The sequence below is a fragment of the Sus scrofa genome, chromosome 3, assembly GCF_054392235.1.
Source record: "Sus scrofa isolate SSC_HxYL_T2T_F1_AM1 chromosome 3, Sscrofa_HxYL_maternal_Yorkshire_Landrace_v2.0, whole genome shotgun sequence".
Taxonomy (NCBI): domain Eukaryota; kingdom Metazoa; phylum Chordata; class Mammalia; order Artiodactyla; family Suidae; genus Sus; species Sus scrofa.
Genome location: NC_139385.1, coordinates 7,912,345 through 7,929,480, shown reverse-complemented (window position 1 = coordinate 7,929,480; position 17,136 = coordinate 7,912,345). Strand labels below are relative to the sequence as shown.

The 17,136-nt window shown below is 44.9% G+C and overlaps 1 protein-coding gene across 5 annotated transcripts in view; it reads left to right on the top strand.

The window, feature by feature from the left end:
- The window catches only part of LOC110259877 (NXPE family member 3), a 37,932-nt gene extending 21,165 nt beyond the window's left edge, over nucleotides 1–16,767 (top strand). For all 5 annotated transcript variants that reach the window (XM_085016618.1, XM_021086214.2, XM_085016616.1 and 2 more), the window contains 5 exons: nucleotides 2,119–2,233; nucleotides 11,030–11,751; nucleotides 13,873–13,946; nucleotides 14,050–14,262; nucleotides 14,754–16,767. In XM_085016618.1, coding sequence (XP_084872744.1) covers nucleotides 2,138–2,233; nucleotides 11,030–11,751; nucleotides 13,873–13,946; nucleotides 14,050–14,262; nucleotides 14,754–15,286 — 1,638 coding nt within the window. In that variant the 5' untranslated portion in view covers nucleotides 2,119–2,137 and the 3' untranslated portion in view covers nucleotides 15,287–16,767. The remainder of the gene's footprint in view (nucleotides 1–2,118; nucleotides 2,234–11,029; nucleotides 11,752–13,872; nucleotides 13,947–14,049; nucleotides 14,263–14,753) is intronic.
- Nucleotides 16,768–17,136: the final 369 nt, after the last annotated feature.

The following is a 17,136-nucleotide window of genomic DNA, read 5'->3' as shown; positions in this document are numbered from 1 at the left end:
CTTTCATACACTTCTCCCTGCCTCCCATCCTTATTTGGGTGGAAGATTAAATCTGCCCAGGACACCTGAGTTGCTGCTGTGTTTTTTTGTTTTGTTTTGTTTTGTTTTTGTCTTTTGTCTTTTGTCTTTTTAGGGCTGCACCTGCCACATAGGGAGGTTCCAGGGCTAGGGGTTGAATTGGAGCTGTAGCTGCTGGCCTACACCACAACCACAGCAATGCAGGATCAGAGCTGTGTCTGTGACCTACACCATGGCTCATGGCAACACTGGATCCTTAACCCCTTGCGCAAGGCCAGGGACTGAACCCAAGTCCTCATGGATACTAGTCGGGTTTATTAACCACTGAGCCACCATGGGAACTCCGTTGCTGTTCTTGCTTTGCATTTTTATGGGGTCTGCACTTGCATATCATATACCTATTCAACCCCCGCATGCACATGTTGGGATCAATAATTTGGGAAATTACAGTGGCACTGGCGACACTACTCACTTGCTGTACTGGCCCCTGGCTCTTTGCTGCTCTGAATGAAAGGAGAGGCAGAAGTTAATGCAGAAGGTCAAGAGGAGTCTCAATTTATTCTCCAGCTTGATGGTCCCCCATCTTCACCAATAGCCAGGTTGTCACTGAATCTAGCAATCTTAGCTCTTTGCCTCTCCCAGGATTCATGTTGGACAGTGGAAGCCTGGTTTTCAAGCTCCAGGCCAGGTTTCCAGTGGATACATATCTCTCTAGCTCTAGATGATCTAAAAGAGCCCTCATACCCATATACCCCATATAAGCAGTCTTCTGGGCTCTCCCTCAAATCTGCTCCTGGGCCCTCAGGTGTTTCTTCAACCCCTGCCTCAAGGCCTTGGTCCTCTCCCACTTGAGCATGGCTCCAGCCACCAAGGCAATATATGGGGTATGCCTGTCTTTGCGCCTATTTAATCTTGCCCTTCTTTGGGGTCCAGCCCCAGAGAAGGAAGAAGATAACTCCTCCATAAAAGTACACTTTTTAATTTGGGAGAGAATAGGTGTGGTAAATCCAGCTCAGCTCCTTCTCTGTGCTTTCTGGGGAAGTGAGATGTCCACTAAGAGCATATATTCTTGATTGCATTCCATTATCTTTTAATTGGTGAGTTTAACCTTTTTACATTTATTGCAATGACAGTTTCTTGCTCCTTCCAACTTGTTTCAATTTCCCATTTGTTGTATTCTTTTTCTTTCCCTACTTTACAATAGATGAATCCATTTTTTTTCCATTGGTTTAAACATTTTACATTTTTAGTCCTATGTTGGTTTTTGATGTTTACTTAACCCTGTTGATTTCTTAAGCTTATCAATATCTATATATTTCCCCTGAACAATACCAGTATTTTAGTGTGCTCTCACATCCCTTAGTCTTTCCCTATGCAACACCTCTAGCATGTTGATATTGCCTATAATTTAGTTATGAATATACATATTTTTCTTTTCTCATCCTTGTTTTTTAATTCTTTTTATTGAGGTATAATTTATGGTCAAATGCACAGATCTTAAGGGTATAATTAATTGGGACAAATGTGTATACCCACCACCCAATTTAAGATAAAGGATTTTCTAGAATGCCGTAAGTTTCTCTCATATCCCCTTCCAGTCAACTCCTTCCACCAGAGCCAACTGCCATTCTGATCTATCTTCTATAATTTATTAAAAGAATCATGTAAGAAGAAACTTTTGTGATTGGCTTTTTTTCTTCACTCAACCTGATGTTTTTGAGGTTCATTTATGTTGTTGTATGTATCAACAGTTTTTTTTTCTTTTTGTTGCTGAGTGGTATCCATTTATATGAACATAGCAGACTAGCTTATCTGTTCTTCCATTAGTGGGTATTTTTTTTCAATTTGGGAATATTATGAATAAGGGTGCTATGACCATTCTCATGTATATTTTTGTGAGCATGAATAGAACTGCCGGATCATAATTGCTCCAAGTGTGTTCTGGAAATTTCTTCACTGGACCCCTGAACTTCTACAAAAGCCTTCTCAGCCATGGGTGATGTCAGAATTGAGGTTCTTTGGTGGGGAAAAGGGAAGAAACTCCCATTTCATCATGTTTATTACTTCACTCCTTTTGCTTTTACACTTTTATCTACCTAGGGTCTTGGTCACATACCAGATGTCTAATAAACAACTCCAAGCTTCCAAAGACCTATTCATCAGACAGTTCAAGTGGCACAAGATTGTGGTTGTGGCATCAGTCATTGCAATCTGTGTAAGTATACCCCTTCTCACTCAAGTTCCATAGAGCTTGACCCAGTTACTTTCATCTAGGAGGAGGAGGCTGAAGGAAGCTCTTGTATTTTGGCATTCCATCTTCCTGTTTCTAATCCAGGCAGTGCCATGGTGGGACAAGTTCTTAAAGAAGGAATGAGCGCAGTCTATCAGGCAGGGGTAGCTTTAGAGAAGTCAAAAACACTAGTCCAAAAGACTTTGAGCAGAAGGTAGAAACCTCAGCTGTCCGTGCTTTCTCTTTCCCTTAGCTGTTATATTTCTGCTTCAGCTTACCTGTCTCCTTTCCAGTTCTTAAAACTGAGAAGACCACTGCAACTGCTACACCTTGTCTCGAAAGTTACCCTGTTCCCCCTCCCTACCTATCTCTAGTACATATGTAGAAGTTTCCTTTCCCCCATGGTTTTGCTGGGGGGAAAAAAGCTGACTTCTTCAAAAAGAAGCTTTACCAGGAATAAACAGAAGGGACAAAAAATAAAAACAACAACTACAAAAAAAAAAAACCCACAAAGATATAAATCTCTGTATTTACAAAGGGCAGTTAACAAACTGTCTTCAAACCAAAATGTCTTAACAGCTCCTTTTTCCGGGCATCAGCTTAGACTGTTCACCATTTAGCCTGAGATATGTTTACGTTGTTGCTGTGACTCCTCCTGGTGAAAATGAGAATTTTTTCTTGAACATCCTTTCTTGTTTTCTAGTCCAACTCAGATCTTTATCAGAGAATGGCAATAGGAAATCAGTAGAGAAGTGCTGTCTCAGAATAGAGGCTGTATCTGAGGGATAAGACCCTGTGTGAGGAAGAGATTATTCCAAGGGACAGCATTTCCTGATACGACTGTAGGGCTATACACCCTTAGGCCACCTGATTTGTGTTATCCTGCAACCCTCTTGTAAAATCCCAGTGCACCTAGGACCTGCCCTCAAACCTCTTCACTTTCTCCCGGTCAACCAGGTGGTTCCATACTAAAGTGAAATTCAATTTCTTCACCTACTGTCTTATACCTTTTAGAATCCAAGACTTGCCGGGTTTTTGGTCATGACTATCTGCCTCTTAACAAAAATATCTTCTCTGTCTCTCTGTCTCTCTCTTCTTTCCTTCTCTCTCCCACCCTTTTCTCTCTCTTCAATGAAAATGATGACATCCTAAAAGATGACTTACCTGAAATCTCTATTAATCACACATCACCTTGAACTATAAGCACCTATTTCCTGTCTGTTACCTTTTGGCAGGGCAACTTCCTATTCAGTTCTGTATGGTCAGTGCTTAGCATATAGTAGGAGCTCATTACATATTAGCTAGAGCTAATTGAACGGAGAAAGGGAATGAACATATGTTAAAATACCTAGTGAGTGCCAGGAGATTTATATGCATGATTTCCTTCTCTCAAGCTTGAATAATATATAGGTGTGTCTACCACTAGTTGCTTTTTTTTCTGAGACTAATTCCTAGGTTGTATAGCACTTTAAAAGGTATTTTCTGAATGGTTAACAGTAGAGAAATAGTACCTAAATACATTAAGAATAACAGGTCTACAGAATGAAGAACAGGATCTCTTTAGGAAACAGACCTCCTATCCTTCCTGACTAAGTCAGTCAAAAAGCCATTTGGTCAGGACTGAGTAAGAGAAGTAGATAAATGGAACTGAATAGGAGTTTACAGACCCAGTTTCCAACAAGCAATTCTCAGACACCAGCAGGATGTCTAAGAATTCAACTCAGTTCTGATACGACCTACTTAGAGATAAAATTAGATTCCACAGGTAAATGGCTTGGTCCCATAAGACCACCCTCCACTTGAGATGCCAGTCATACCTACCAACTACAAACTGAATGCCCTCCTTGGGTTCAATTAATTTGCTAGAATGGCTCACATAACTCAGGAAAATCCATTTACTCACTAGATTACCTATTTATTATAAAAAGATATTAAAGGACACAAATCAATAACCAGAAGAAGATATGGACAAGGTGAGGTCCCATAAAAAGGAGCTTCTGTCCTCATGGAGCTTGGGATCCCACATCACAGTATATGGAAGTGTTTTGATTCTCCAAAGTAGATTTCTGAAAAAGGACCAAAAAGCTGTCCTTTTGCTTTTTTTTTTTTTTTTTTTTTCTTTTTAGGCCCACACCCACGGCATATGGAGCTTCCCAGGCTAGGGGTCGAATTGGAGCTGCAGCTGCCGAGGCCTACAGCACAGCCACAGCCACACTGGATCCAAGCCACATCGTCAACCTACACCACAGCTCACAGCAATGCCGAATTCTTAAGCCACTGAGAAAGACCGGGGATAGAACCCACAACCTCATGGTCTCATGGTTTCTAGTGGGATTTGTTTCTGCTGCGCCACAGCGGGAACTCCTGTCCTTTTGGTTTTTTGTGGGTTTTTTTGGTGGAGTCGTTATAACACAGTCATGATTGATTAAGCCATTGGCCAATGGTGGCTGAGACACCCCACCCTCTAATCAGGTTGTTGGTTCTCCTGGCAACCAGCCCCCATCCTTATATGCTTCCTTTATCATTCTCAACAGGAACTTACAAAGGTTTGGGGAGCTGTGAGCTCCCAAACATATACACACACACACACATATATACATATATATATATATAACACATATGTACGTATGTGTGTGCATATTTATAAATGTATAAATTTATGTATGTTTTGTAAGTCACATCACAGTTCATATAGTAGAGATTGGAGATATGGAGGCAATCAAGAAGGGTGGCAGCTGTGGAAGAGAAGGAAAGACTGGGAAATTGGTTTCATACAGCAAGCACAGCAAGTAAGTAACTGCATTGAGGATAATGAGAAGCTAGTTTCTCATTGTTGAAGGAGTTACAATTATGGAAAGGAGAAGACTAGAAAAGAACCTGAGGTGTTTGGTGAGAATTTCAGAGATAAAGGGAGTTATTTCATAACATTAAAAGCATCAGTTCATCAAGAGGACATAAAAAATCTAACTGTATATGCTCCTAATAACAGTTTCAAAAACCATGAAGTAAAAAAACTTAAAGGATTTCAAAGAAAAGTAGACATATTCACAATTATAGTCAGATTTCTGAACCCCTCTATCAATAATTGAAAGTACAAGTTGACAGAAAACAATTTTATGTATAGAAGACTAGAACAACAGACTCAACCAACTTGACCCAATTTACATTTATAGAACACGCCACACAACAGCAGTGGAGTAAATATTCTTTTCAAGTGCACATGGAACATTCACCAAAATAGATTGTATTCTGGATCATAATATTTATCATTTGATGAATTTAAAATGTTTCAAATAATACAAAGTTGTGTTCTTTGGCCACTATTGAAATATATTAAAAATCAATAACAGACAGATTTCTAAAAAAATTCTCAAATATTTGGAAACTAAATAACACACTTCTTACTGGCCCAGTGGGTCAAAGGGGAAATCTGAAAGGAAATTAGAAGGTATTCTGAATGGAAGGAACAATTAAACCAGACCTATAAAAATTGGTGGGAATGTTCAAGAGGGAAATGTATAGCATTAAATGTTTTGTCAGAAAAGAAGATCTCAGATCAATGAATTGTTTTCTACCTTGGGAAACTAGAAAAAAAGAAGTGCAAATTAAACCTTACATAAGTAGAAGAAAATAAATATCAGAGCGGAAATAAATAGAAAATAGAAAAATACAGATAATGAATTAATTGAAAGCTGGTTCTATAAGATCAGTACGTTGATTAGCCCCTAGACAAATCAATCAAGATAAAAGAACAAAAACACAAATTATCAATATCAGGAATGCAAGAGGTGTCATCAATACATATTCTACAGATATTAAATTAATAATGAGATACCATGAACAACTTTAAGCCAATAAACTCTAAAATGCTGACATAATTGACAAGTTTCTTTAAAGACAAAAACAGCAAAACAAAAAATGACTCAAAAAGAAAGACACAACATGAATAGGCCTATATCTATTGTGGAAATTGAATTTGTAGTTTAAAAAAAATCTTCCTGGGAAATGCATCATTACCAAGATTCAAACATCAATAAGTATAGTTCACCATGTTAAAAGCCTCAGAAAGAAAGAAATGGTTATCTCAATAGATGCTGAAAAAGCACTTGATAAATCTCAATATCTATTCATGATTAAAAGTCTTAGAAAACTGGAAATAGAGGATAGCTTAAGCTAATGTAGGAAATCTGCTTAATCATACTTAGTCGTGAAGACTGAAGCTTTCCCCCAAGTCAGGAGCACAGCAAGGATGTCTGTCCTCAACATGGTACTGGAGGTCTGACAGGGAGATAAGGCGAGGGGAAAAAAAGCACAGTTTGGAAAGGAAATGATACTTTCTATTCACAGAAGAAATTATTTCCTATGTAGAAACCCCCAAGAAACCTACAAAAAAGCTCCAGGAAGTAATATGTTTAGCCCTTAATGTGCTACTTCTGGACATCTTGTTATGTGGGAAAAATAAGACCATCATTTGCAAGCCACCATGTGTTGGGTTTTCCATAATTTGCAGCAAAACTGTTTCTAGATCATATAATTAGCATAGCTGAGCATTCTTTTTGTTTGTTATTTTTATAGTTCCCTTTCTGTAAATTGCCTGTTGGTTTACTTTGCCTATTTTTCTTTTGGACGCTGCCTTTTTCATGTTGGCTTGTGGCCAATCCTGTTTTCTGGATATTCATCCTTTGTTTATCAAATGTGTTGCAAATATTCCATCAGTTCTAAGATGTTCATCTTTTCACATTTGAACATCTCTGAAATTGAGATGTGTCTTCTAAATTATGGTAGCTCACACTGCAGTCAGCTGGGGGCAGAGGTTATGATGTGAGGCATATCCGCCAAAATGCCAGTGAAGCAAAGACCCCTTCCAAGGCCCTGGGTGGGGCACTAGCAATGTCACGTGTGCTTACAAAATGTGCAACAGTAAAATATTTTGACCTCAATCTGTGAAGGTCATGTATCTTTTTATTACAACTTCCTCCATGTCAGGGGATGTTAGACTGGTTACAGACTATTTTTAGAGCCTGATAAGGGAAATTTGAGTTAAGGAACATTTAGTTCTGATTTAATATGGTTTTCAGTTATTTCTCTGCGTAGTTACAGCTAAATGTCTCAGTGCAGGAATCGCTTTCAGGAATACTCCTACCCCCACTATAGAACCCAGCATCAAGGCAAGAAGAGACAGCCAGAGGTCCTATCACGATATGACTGTTTCCTATGACACCCAGCACCAGATGTATGTGGGCAGTGTAGGAGAAACAAGGTTTGAAATAGCTTTTCCCTTCTTATCTCAAGAAGATTGATGGGTTGTCACACACTGAATCCATATTGCAGGTGGAAATAAAATAGAGGCATCACTAGCTTCATTGGTCCTTTTCATTAGTGAGTAAAAGCTGTCCCTGATATTTCTCATCAAACCCTTTCCTCCTAGCTTATTAGAACTGAGAAACTCCCCAAAAGACTGAGAATGTGTGGGATGTGAGTGTCAGGATTGGCTGAGACCAATAACAATACACATCATGATAATAGTGTATCACCATTGGCTACATTCTGCCCCCAAAGAAAATGGGATCTTGGATAGACAACCAGCAGTGTCTGTTACAGGCACCCTCCTCAAGTCTAGACCTCCAATGATCCGCCTGCAGGACCACCTGGATCTGCACAGGAGACACACTTCTACAGAATCACTGTCTCGCATAACACCAACCTTGAGAGTTCTGAGATGGTGAAGAGAGAGGAGGACAAGGAGGAGCCCCAGAGTCATCAGGACTCTCAACTATCACTGCCACACACACATACACACACAGAGTTGGAAAATGATAGCAAATTTCCACCCTTCAAGCAGTTAGCCCAGAAAACAGTGTTCCCAGAACCTGGTACTTAATACAGCCAAGTCTCTGGTTCTGCCAAAGACCAGAGCTGAACTTCAGAGGTAGCTGAAGTCAAGTGAGGAGGCAAAGAGAAAAGCTTCTCAGGTTCAGCCTTAACTGATCACCAGGTGGTCTACACTGCTTGTCTGAAGTCTACAACCTAGGGACCTAAAGTTCATTGGGGAATTTCTCCCCCAGACAGTGATCGCGTCCTGAGAGTACAGTGGTAGAGGAAATCCACCTCTGTCTACCGCCTCCTTTCCCAGGGAACGGGGTGTGGGACATTGCCTTCTTTCTGAAAATGTGGAAATGGGCAATAACAAAACCTAATCATCAGATCTTACTCAAGGGGCCCATCTTTCCCATGTCATATCGGTTTAAAACATCTGAATTTCCTGTTTCCCATCAAGTTCTGTGGTTCAGACGTTCAGCTGCTGTGTAAAGTGTGGCACAATAGTGAGAACTATATTACCATATCTTTTTTTTTTTCCTTTTTAGGGCTGCATACGTGGCATATCGAAGTTCCCAGGCTAGGGGTCAAATCAGAGCTGTAGCTGCTGGTCTACACCACAGCCACAGCAATGCTGGATACTTAACCCACTGAACAAGTCAAGGGATCGAATCTGTATCCTCATGGATACTCGTCAGGTTCGTTAACTGCTGAGCCACAAGGGGAACTCCCTATATTATCGTATCTTGTTTACAGACATCTTCTGTGCCCTGTTCAAAGGCTGTAGCCTCTGCTTCTTGCACAGAATTGCTTTGGCCCGTGAAATATGCCTCCTGGCAGGGGTGGGGAGCAGGTGTATGGCAGAAGGTGGGCCATGCCTCTCTGCCCCATGTTGGTTTCACCTTCTGCAGATTCCTGAACTGGATCTTGTAGCTCCAAGGTTCTTGCCTCACTTTAGAAATATGCTCCCACTCTCCCCTACTAATTCAAATCTAGGTAAGGTTCCCAATGGAAAAAGGGGGAAGACCATGTCCAGGTTCCGTCACAGAGAGGAGCGGTCAATGATTTACAAACAGGTGTTGTTGGGTGGGATTTTTTAAAGCTATTTTGATGCTCTGACTTTCCTCCTTCCTGCTATCCTAAAAGCGAATATGATGGTTGGAGCTCCAGCAGCCTCTTTGGGACCATGAGGGAGATGCCAAGAGAATCACAGAGATCCTGCCCTGACACTAAACCAAGGCCACCAACTGTTTCCTTCCAGACACTCACTTTGAGAAAAATAAACTTTTTTTTGCTAATGCCCCTGAAGTTAGTATCAATCAGCCAAAACAATTCCTAACTAACACATACACTTTTCCTCTGTTTTTGAGTTTTCCAGTAATTGAGTAACTTGTGTTATTTCTTATATGTCTCTCTATTGTTCCCTGATCATTTCAGAAAGTTTCAACTAAGCTTCCAAAATTTTAATATGCAAGATCAGTCCATTTTCCTCTCCTTCATTATAACCTTCACATGTCATCTTTTTTTCTGCATTCCTTTGTAATAAATCCTAATCCCTCTAGACAGACGAACTCCCTCAAGCTGACCTGGGTGGAGGTAATATACTCCAAAGCAAAATCAAGCAAACAAAACAAAACAAAAAAACCCATATGCCCTCAGAGAACAAACAGATGCTGGGTAGATAAACACTAGAGACCATCAAATGCTGATGGACCATCAAACTGGATTAGCTTCCTTCCCCAGAAAGAACTGCTAAGCATTTGTGCTGTGCTTTCAAATCATGTTTGTTTCCCATGATCCAAGGCCCTCTTAGGCTTGTGCTTAACTGAGACTTGGATTTTTGTTGGGAGCTAGAAAGAGCTGGAGCCATAGCCCATTCCCTCCTGAGCCCCTTCCATCTACATGTCTCTCTCCTGCCTCTTGTACAGGGAAACGCCATGTGCCTAGTTCCATAGGAACCCCATGTGCCTAGTTCCATAGACTCTAGCTCCTGCTTCTGCTTGTGAATGCACCATGGAGATGGTAGAGGTCGGCTGTAGAAAGAGGAAACAGGAAGGAACAGGGGGATTTACTCTGAGTTTGGGAGTCCATGCAGAGAAGGACTTATAAACGGTGGGGAGGGCTACAGATGTGGGTGTGTCCAAGCCTGGACCCCCTTCCTCTGGTGGCAGGAAGTGTGTGTGCATTTGGGTAAGCCGATGGGGCAGAAGCTAGCAGGGACAGAGGAGGGGTGGAGAGAGATACTATTTGTTCGTCGTGGGAATTTTAGCAAAACTCACAAACATATGGTTTTAAAGACAAGGTGGTAAGGGGGAGAAGAGCAAGGTAGGGGTGGGGGCTTAAGTGGTACAAACTACTCTGTTTAAAATAAATAAGCTACAAGGATGTATTACATAACACAGGGAATATAGCCAATATTTTACAATAACTATTTTTTTCTTTTTTTTAGAGCTGCACCTGCAGCATATGGAAGTTCCCGGGCTAACGGCACATTTGGAGCTGCAGCTGTCTGCCTATGCCACAGCCACAGCCACGCCAGATCCCAGCTGCATCTGTGACCTACACGGAAGCTTGTGGCAATGCCAGATGCTTAACCTACTGAGCAAGGCCAGGGATCGAACCCACATCCTCATGGAAACTAGTTGGGGTCTTAACCTGCTGAGGCACAGTGGGAACTCAACAATCACTTTAAACAAAGTATAATCTATAAAAATACTAATCACATTATATACCTGAAACTAATATTATAAAACAACTGGACTTCAATAAAAAATACAAAATAAACACCAAGTGGTGTCTGCAGGTGTGTGTGGTGGTGACTCAGACTCCAGCTTTGGGACAGAAGCAGCCTGAGGCAGTGCAGGCGGATTGCTACCAGATAAGTTTGGTGAATTGAGAACTTCTTCCCAGAAGAAGGATGGAGAGACACAAACCACTGACGGGTTCTTTTTTCTCTGTGCGCAGATCTACCTCAGGGTTTCCTGGCCTGACAGCGCAGTCCCTCCACCCCCAGGGCCCCGCCCTGCCCCCAAGTGCTCCAGCTCTCTCCCCCAGGAGCTCTCGGACTTGACCCATCTTCTGCACTGGCCTCTGACCCCAGGAGATGGGGGAGACCTTTCGGCCTCCACCAGCCCCCAGACTTCTACCTACCACCTGAGGCATCCTGCCCAGACCAGCTACCCACTGGGAGGCTACCTAGAGGCCATTCTTATCGCCAGAGACCACCAGGGCAGATGCAAGAGCCACGGAGGGGATCTGTTTCGGGCCCAGCTGCTGGGTCCTGACCTGAAGGCAGGGGTCCCCGGAGACGTCAAGGACCTGGAGAATGGCACATACCTGCTGACCTTTCCACTGCTCTGGGCAGGGCAGGCCCAGGTGCAGGTGCGGCTGATCCATTCCAGCGAGGCAGTTGGGGTTCTCCGGGGGATCTGGAGAGACCAATGGGCCACCATTGATTTCACGGGCTATTTCCGGGGACCCACAGGACATGAGGAAACTGTGACTTGCAATGTTAACCCCCTGTTGATTGGGAAGGAGGAGTCCACCTGTCACTACAGGGATGAAGATTCGGGGGAGCTCTGGTTCTGCGCTCAACCCCCCACCCTTCCCTGTGACTCACTGGTAGGACATTCAAGTGGACGCTACTGGAACGTGACCACACCACACGAGGAGGCCCTGCTGGCACGGTAAGAGACCCAGAATCGTCTGGGATGCCCGCCCCAACCCCTGAATCCAGATCCCTGCGATTTTTCTGCCTGAGCCTCTATCCTTATCATTCCGCTGTTCATGTCTATTAAACACGTTTCCCCAGCACCTTCTATCTGCCGGGTTTCACACTAAGCACTGACGACATTTATGTCATAGCTGACATCCCTGCCCTCTGCAAGTCTTCAGCGTAGGGGCACGTGGCAATTTAGAACATACACTGTAGGGTGGGCATCCCTGCGGCACATGCCAAGTGGTTTGCAGACACAGAGAAAAAGCACCCCACCTGGTGTATGATGGTCAGGGTAGGTCATCAAAGGTCCATAAAACTCCGGCCAAAGAGAAGCGTCCCAGTCCCTCCGCTGTACTCACAACCCCTGTAGGGAGAGATGTCGATTTAGAAATCACCAGCATATGTGGTCAGGCGGTAGGGTGGACGGATGTGACCCCACTGAGTGAGAAGCGAGCAGAGGTGCAGCCTAGAAACCAAGCAAAATCCAGGCTGAGAATTCTCCTTAGTCCCAGGGAAGCAAGAATGGGAACGAGGGGGAGGATAGAGGGAAACTGGACTGGCTGCTAGTGAGCCCTGCTTACTGGCCTTGAGATCGGAGGCAAGGCTGGGCCAGAGAGACCCCAGGACGAGGAAAAGACAATAAACAGTAAGTAAATTACATAGGATGTTAGAAACAGAGATGCGCTATGGAAAGATCTTAAGTACAGAGGCGGTGAGGACTAGGAGTGTGCAGAGACATGCAATAAAGAGGCTGGGGAGAGGCGGCTTGCAAAGGGGGCTCTCAGGTGAGTGAAGTGTCATGGCAACCAGACAAAGGGCATGTCTCAGGGAGGAGGGAGCAACCGCTGGGCTGATGCAGGGATGACAAGGACTGAGGAGTGACGCTGGTCATTGCCAGTTCTGGTGGGAGTGAGGGTCCAACGGCAGTGAGCTTGGTGAGACCAACAGGAAAATTAGTACTTCTTGCAAAAGGCTCCAAGCGCCTTCTTGTATTAATTGTATTTTTAATTTTCTGTATTTGGTGAGGCTTTGCCATCTTGGGGCCTTGTGGGACTGCCCCTCCCAGGACTAGCTGACTCCCAGGAAGAGCAAAAAGCTTGCCTTGAGCATAACTTTGATATGCAACCCACCCCCTACCCTGAGGCCACCGTGCCTCCTTTTATCAGGATCTTGCAGCTGCTCCAAATCACCCCTGAGCCAGGGACTAGACAGCTAAAGACCATCTCTCTAGCCCAGAGCTCACAGAAATTATGCAAACTATCCCACCTAAGCCTGCTCAGCTCTCAGCTGCTTACCCACCCTTGCCCCTTGCTTTCTTTCTTTTTTTTTTTTTTTTTTTTTTTTTTTTTTTTTTTTTTTTTGTCTTTTTGCCATTTCTAGGGCCGATCCCACGGCATATGGAGGTTCCCAGGCTAGGGGTCGAATTGGAGCTGTAGCCGCCAGCCTACACCAGAGCCACAGCAACGTGGGATCCGAGCCTTGTCTGCAACCCACACCACAGCTCACGGCAACGCCGGATCGTTAACCCACTAAGCAAGGGCAGGGATCGAACCCGCAACATCATGGTTCCTAGTCGGATTCGTTAACCACTGCACCACGACGGGAACTCTGCCCCTTGCTTTCAATGAAAACCCACTAACAGCTTTCATCCCTTTATTTATGTACTGTCCCCCTGCTCTTTATGCCTCCTGACTAACCCTGGTGTTTCCCCAGGTGGCCGTGCGTGACCTGCAGGTCCCCACCTCTTGGGAACTGTGAGTGACATACTGTCTCTTCCATGGCAACCATCTCCTGATCGGTTGGCCTCACCATATCTGAACAAAAACAAAGTCCTGAGTACATTTTTAAACAAATTGTGCTTTCTGCACTGATCATATCCTTGAGACCAGGAAATTCAAAGAACCTGGATTCCTGAACTCCAGCTTCCAATCCCTCCCCTGAGCCCCTACCTCACTGTCTCCCAGGAGCCCTGACACTGGACAGATGCCCTTGGCATTGAGACTGCCTTTCCTCCAAGAAGCCCCATTCACCTCAGTCCAGGATTCCTTCTCATCACACATTCCCCTCTTGCCCACGGGTTTCTTTTCAGGAATGTGACAGACAAGGCCCTCCGCCAGAGTATTTCTCCAATCTGGGTGGCCAAGGAGAGCAACCGGAGTCTGGGTAAGTGACGCTGGGACTGGCAGGAAAGGCAGCCCTTAGGCCATATTGTGGCTTTAGCCTCATGTACCCACTGACTGTTTTGCTTACAAACAATTGCTTACAGTTCTGTCCCCTCAACAACCATGCCGCCCTGGGATCCCAGGCCCAAAGCCCTCTGGATTCTTCCACCAAAACACGTGGCACTCCCTGTCCTGCTCCAGCCGCTCCTTCTCCACTGCTGACAGCATCCTGGGCTGCCTGGCTGGCCGCATCATCCACATGATGGGGGACTCCACGCTCCGGCAGTGGTGGGAGTATCTGTGTGACATCGTGCCCTGTGAGTGGCTGTGACGGGACAGGGCAAGACAGGTTTTGCTCTCCCTAATCTAGAATATTGCCAGTGACCTCCTAGTTACCAGGTCTGGAGACCCAGTCTCAGGGCGCAGCCTCCCCAGGCCCTGTAGAATTTCGTCTCATTGGTCTTCCTTTGGAAACCGGCTCCTTTCTTAGCAGGGCATTGTCACTCTCTGCAGCCTCCTTTCTGACTGACCTCTTCAGCTTGGAATAATGTAGCATTACCCAAGGCAAGAAGGGAAGCTTTCAGAAGAGACCCACCAGCACGCGGAAATCAAGGCCGCAGAGAATTACAAGAGAAACAAATGGATAGTAGAAAGATTCTTGGCAACCTTGAAAACTTGAGTGGGGAGCAGGCTTAGGATTTAGGGGGAAGCTTTATGTCCGGGGAGAGGGGGCAATTTTTATTTCATTCAAGAGGGTGGCACACAGTCCCATATTAAGCCCTAAGCCTTCTCTCTCGCCCTCGCACAGCCCTGACGCCAGTGGATCTACACACCACGCATCAGACGGGGCCCCTGCTGGCCGTGGACGCCTCGCGGGGCATCGTGCTGCAGTGGCGCGCACACCGCTGGCCGCTGCGCTCCCTCCGCACACCGGTGGCCTCCCTGCATTCTGTGGTCCGGGAACTGGGGGGCCTGGCCGGGGGCCCCCATACCGTGGTGGTGCTGAGCCTGGGCGCTCACTTCACCACCTTCCCTCCGACCATCTTTGTGCAGCGACTGGCGGGGATCCGGGCAGCCGTGGCTTCGCTGCTGACCCGGGAGCCCCGCACTCTTGTTGTCATCAAACTGGCCAACACTGGCTACAAGTCCGTCTACGGCAGCGACTGGTTCACCCTCCAGGTGAACCGGCTCCTCCAAGCCGCCTTTGCAGACCTCCGCGTGGCCTTTGTGGATGCCTGGGAAATGACCTCCAGCCTGGCGCTGCCTGACAGCATCCACCCAGGGAAGCACATTGTCCGAAGCGAGGTGGATTTCCTGCTCTCCTATGTCTGCCCCACCTGAGGGTCCTGCCCAACCTGCGGCTCTGGATGGAGAAGCAGGTGTGATGGTCAAGCCTAGGAGCCCTGCCCCTCAGCTGTGTGCAGCCTCCTCTTACCTCCTTCTAACGCACAGGTCCTCATGTCCACAAGTAAGAACTAGAATGTGAGTGGTGGCGGGACAGGGAAGCCCGGCGGTCGGCCAGTGCATCCTAAGAGCTTTCGTCCCCACCTAGAAAAGTTGGCTGAACTGATGAGCCGTTGGGACAGAGCCAGCAACACCTACTCCATCCATGCATGTGAGGATTGTGCTCTTGGGTGCTGGGCTCTCTGTTTAGAGTGTCAAGGAGCCCTGCAAAGATTTAAGCGATGAATCCATTTCATTTCATCAGAGCCACCCAAGTGGAAAGCCTGACTCTCTGTATGAAGACTATCATGGACTGATTTGTAAAATAAAAATGTCTTCTAATTTTAAAAAGCAAAACATGCTCTTTGTAGAAAGTTGGAAAAAAATACCCCCAAATGAACAAAGAAGTCTTTGTCATCCAGAGAATGAACTGATACGCTTCACTGGGGTGAACGAAGAGCCGGAACACAGACTTGCTTTTCGGTGTGAAGATGTTAGAGCTAATAAAAAGATTGGTTATTTTCCTTACAGGGAATCCACAGATGATGTTTTGATAACCCTTGTCTCACCAGTGAACCATACGGCCCCTATTTACAAATAGATATGGTTGAAATATTGGAGAAATCATGTTACAGAGAAATCTCTATGGTGTACTGACTCCTGTTGCTTGCCTAAGCATTAAAGCATTGGTGTTTTATAACACTGGAGAAAGAAACAAAGAAAAGGAGAAATGCAAAGGATACCCCCCCCCTTTTTTTGTCTTTTTAGGGCCATACCTGGGGCATATGGAGGTACCCAGGCTAGGGGTCAAATGGAAGCTGTAGCCCCTGGCCTATGCCACTGCAATGCAGGACCTGAGCCGTGTCTGCCACCTGCGGCACAGCTCACCACAATGCCAGAAGGGATCCCCCATTTTTATATCCACTTAATTTCTGCTGTGGAGCTACTGCGTCCATATTTCCCTGACGTGAATCTGACTAAGGATGATCAGCGCTGCCTGAGAACCTGTCCTGTGGTGATTCTAGGCATTGCCAGGCTTCCAGCGAATCCTGGGCAAAGCAAATGAAACCCTGACTACAGAAACGTTTTTAGAAAATCTGTGTGCATGGGGTAGCTAGGAATTTTTCTTCTTGTTATATAAATGGTACAGAAGGGTAGCATAAACGTGTGGAACCGTTCATGAATCACAAATTAATTATATTAGGGAAAATTACATTTTCACAATCAAGTATGGTTTCCTTTGCGACTTGCTTATTTCTGTTCTAATTATTATGTTCCTTCTTTCAGATCAATTTGTAAATACATCTTTTTATTTTCTGTAAGATGAACTTAGTGTGTTACGGAAGTTATAATCTAAATAAAGTCTGCAAGTGAAGCCACCACCCCTCCCCAACCCTGCGCTTGGTGAAAAAGTCACATTTCCCAGACTTTTTTTGCCACTAGGGATTGCCACGTGACACACTTCCAACTAATAACATACGTAAGCTGACATCCCGGAGCTGGGCTTCAGGCAAGTTCTTTTAGCAGGCAGAGAGCCCGTTTCTCTTTCTCAACCTCCTAAAATGCAGCTATGGTGCTGGGAGGAGCAGACATCTTGTGACCATAGGAAAGGAAGCAATGCTAAATTGGTTGAAAGGAAAATATACAGGGAGCCAGGGTTTCCACTGGTGCCACAGATCTGTAGTGCAAGTCAGTCCCACTCCCAGGCTGCCTACCTCCAGACTCCTCCTTATGTGACACAGACAACT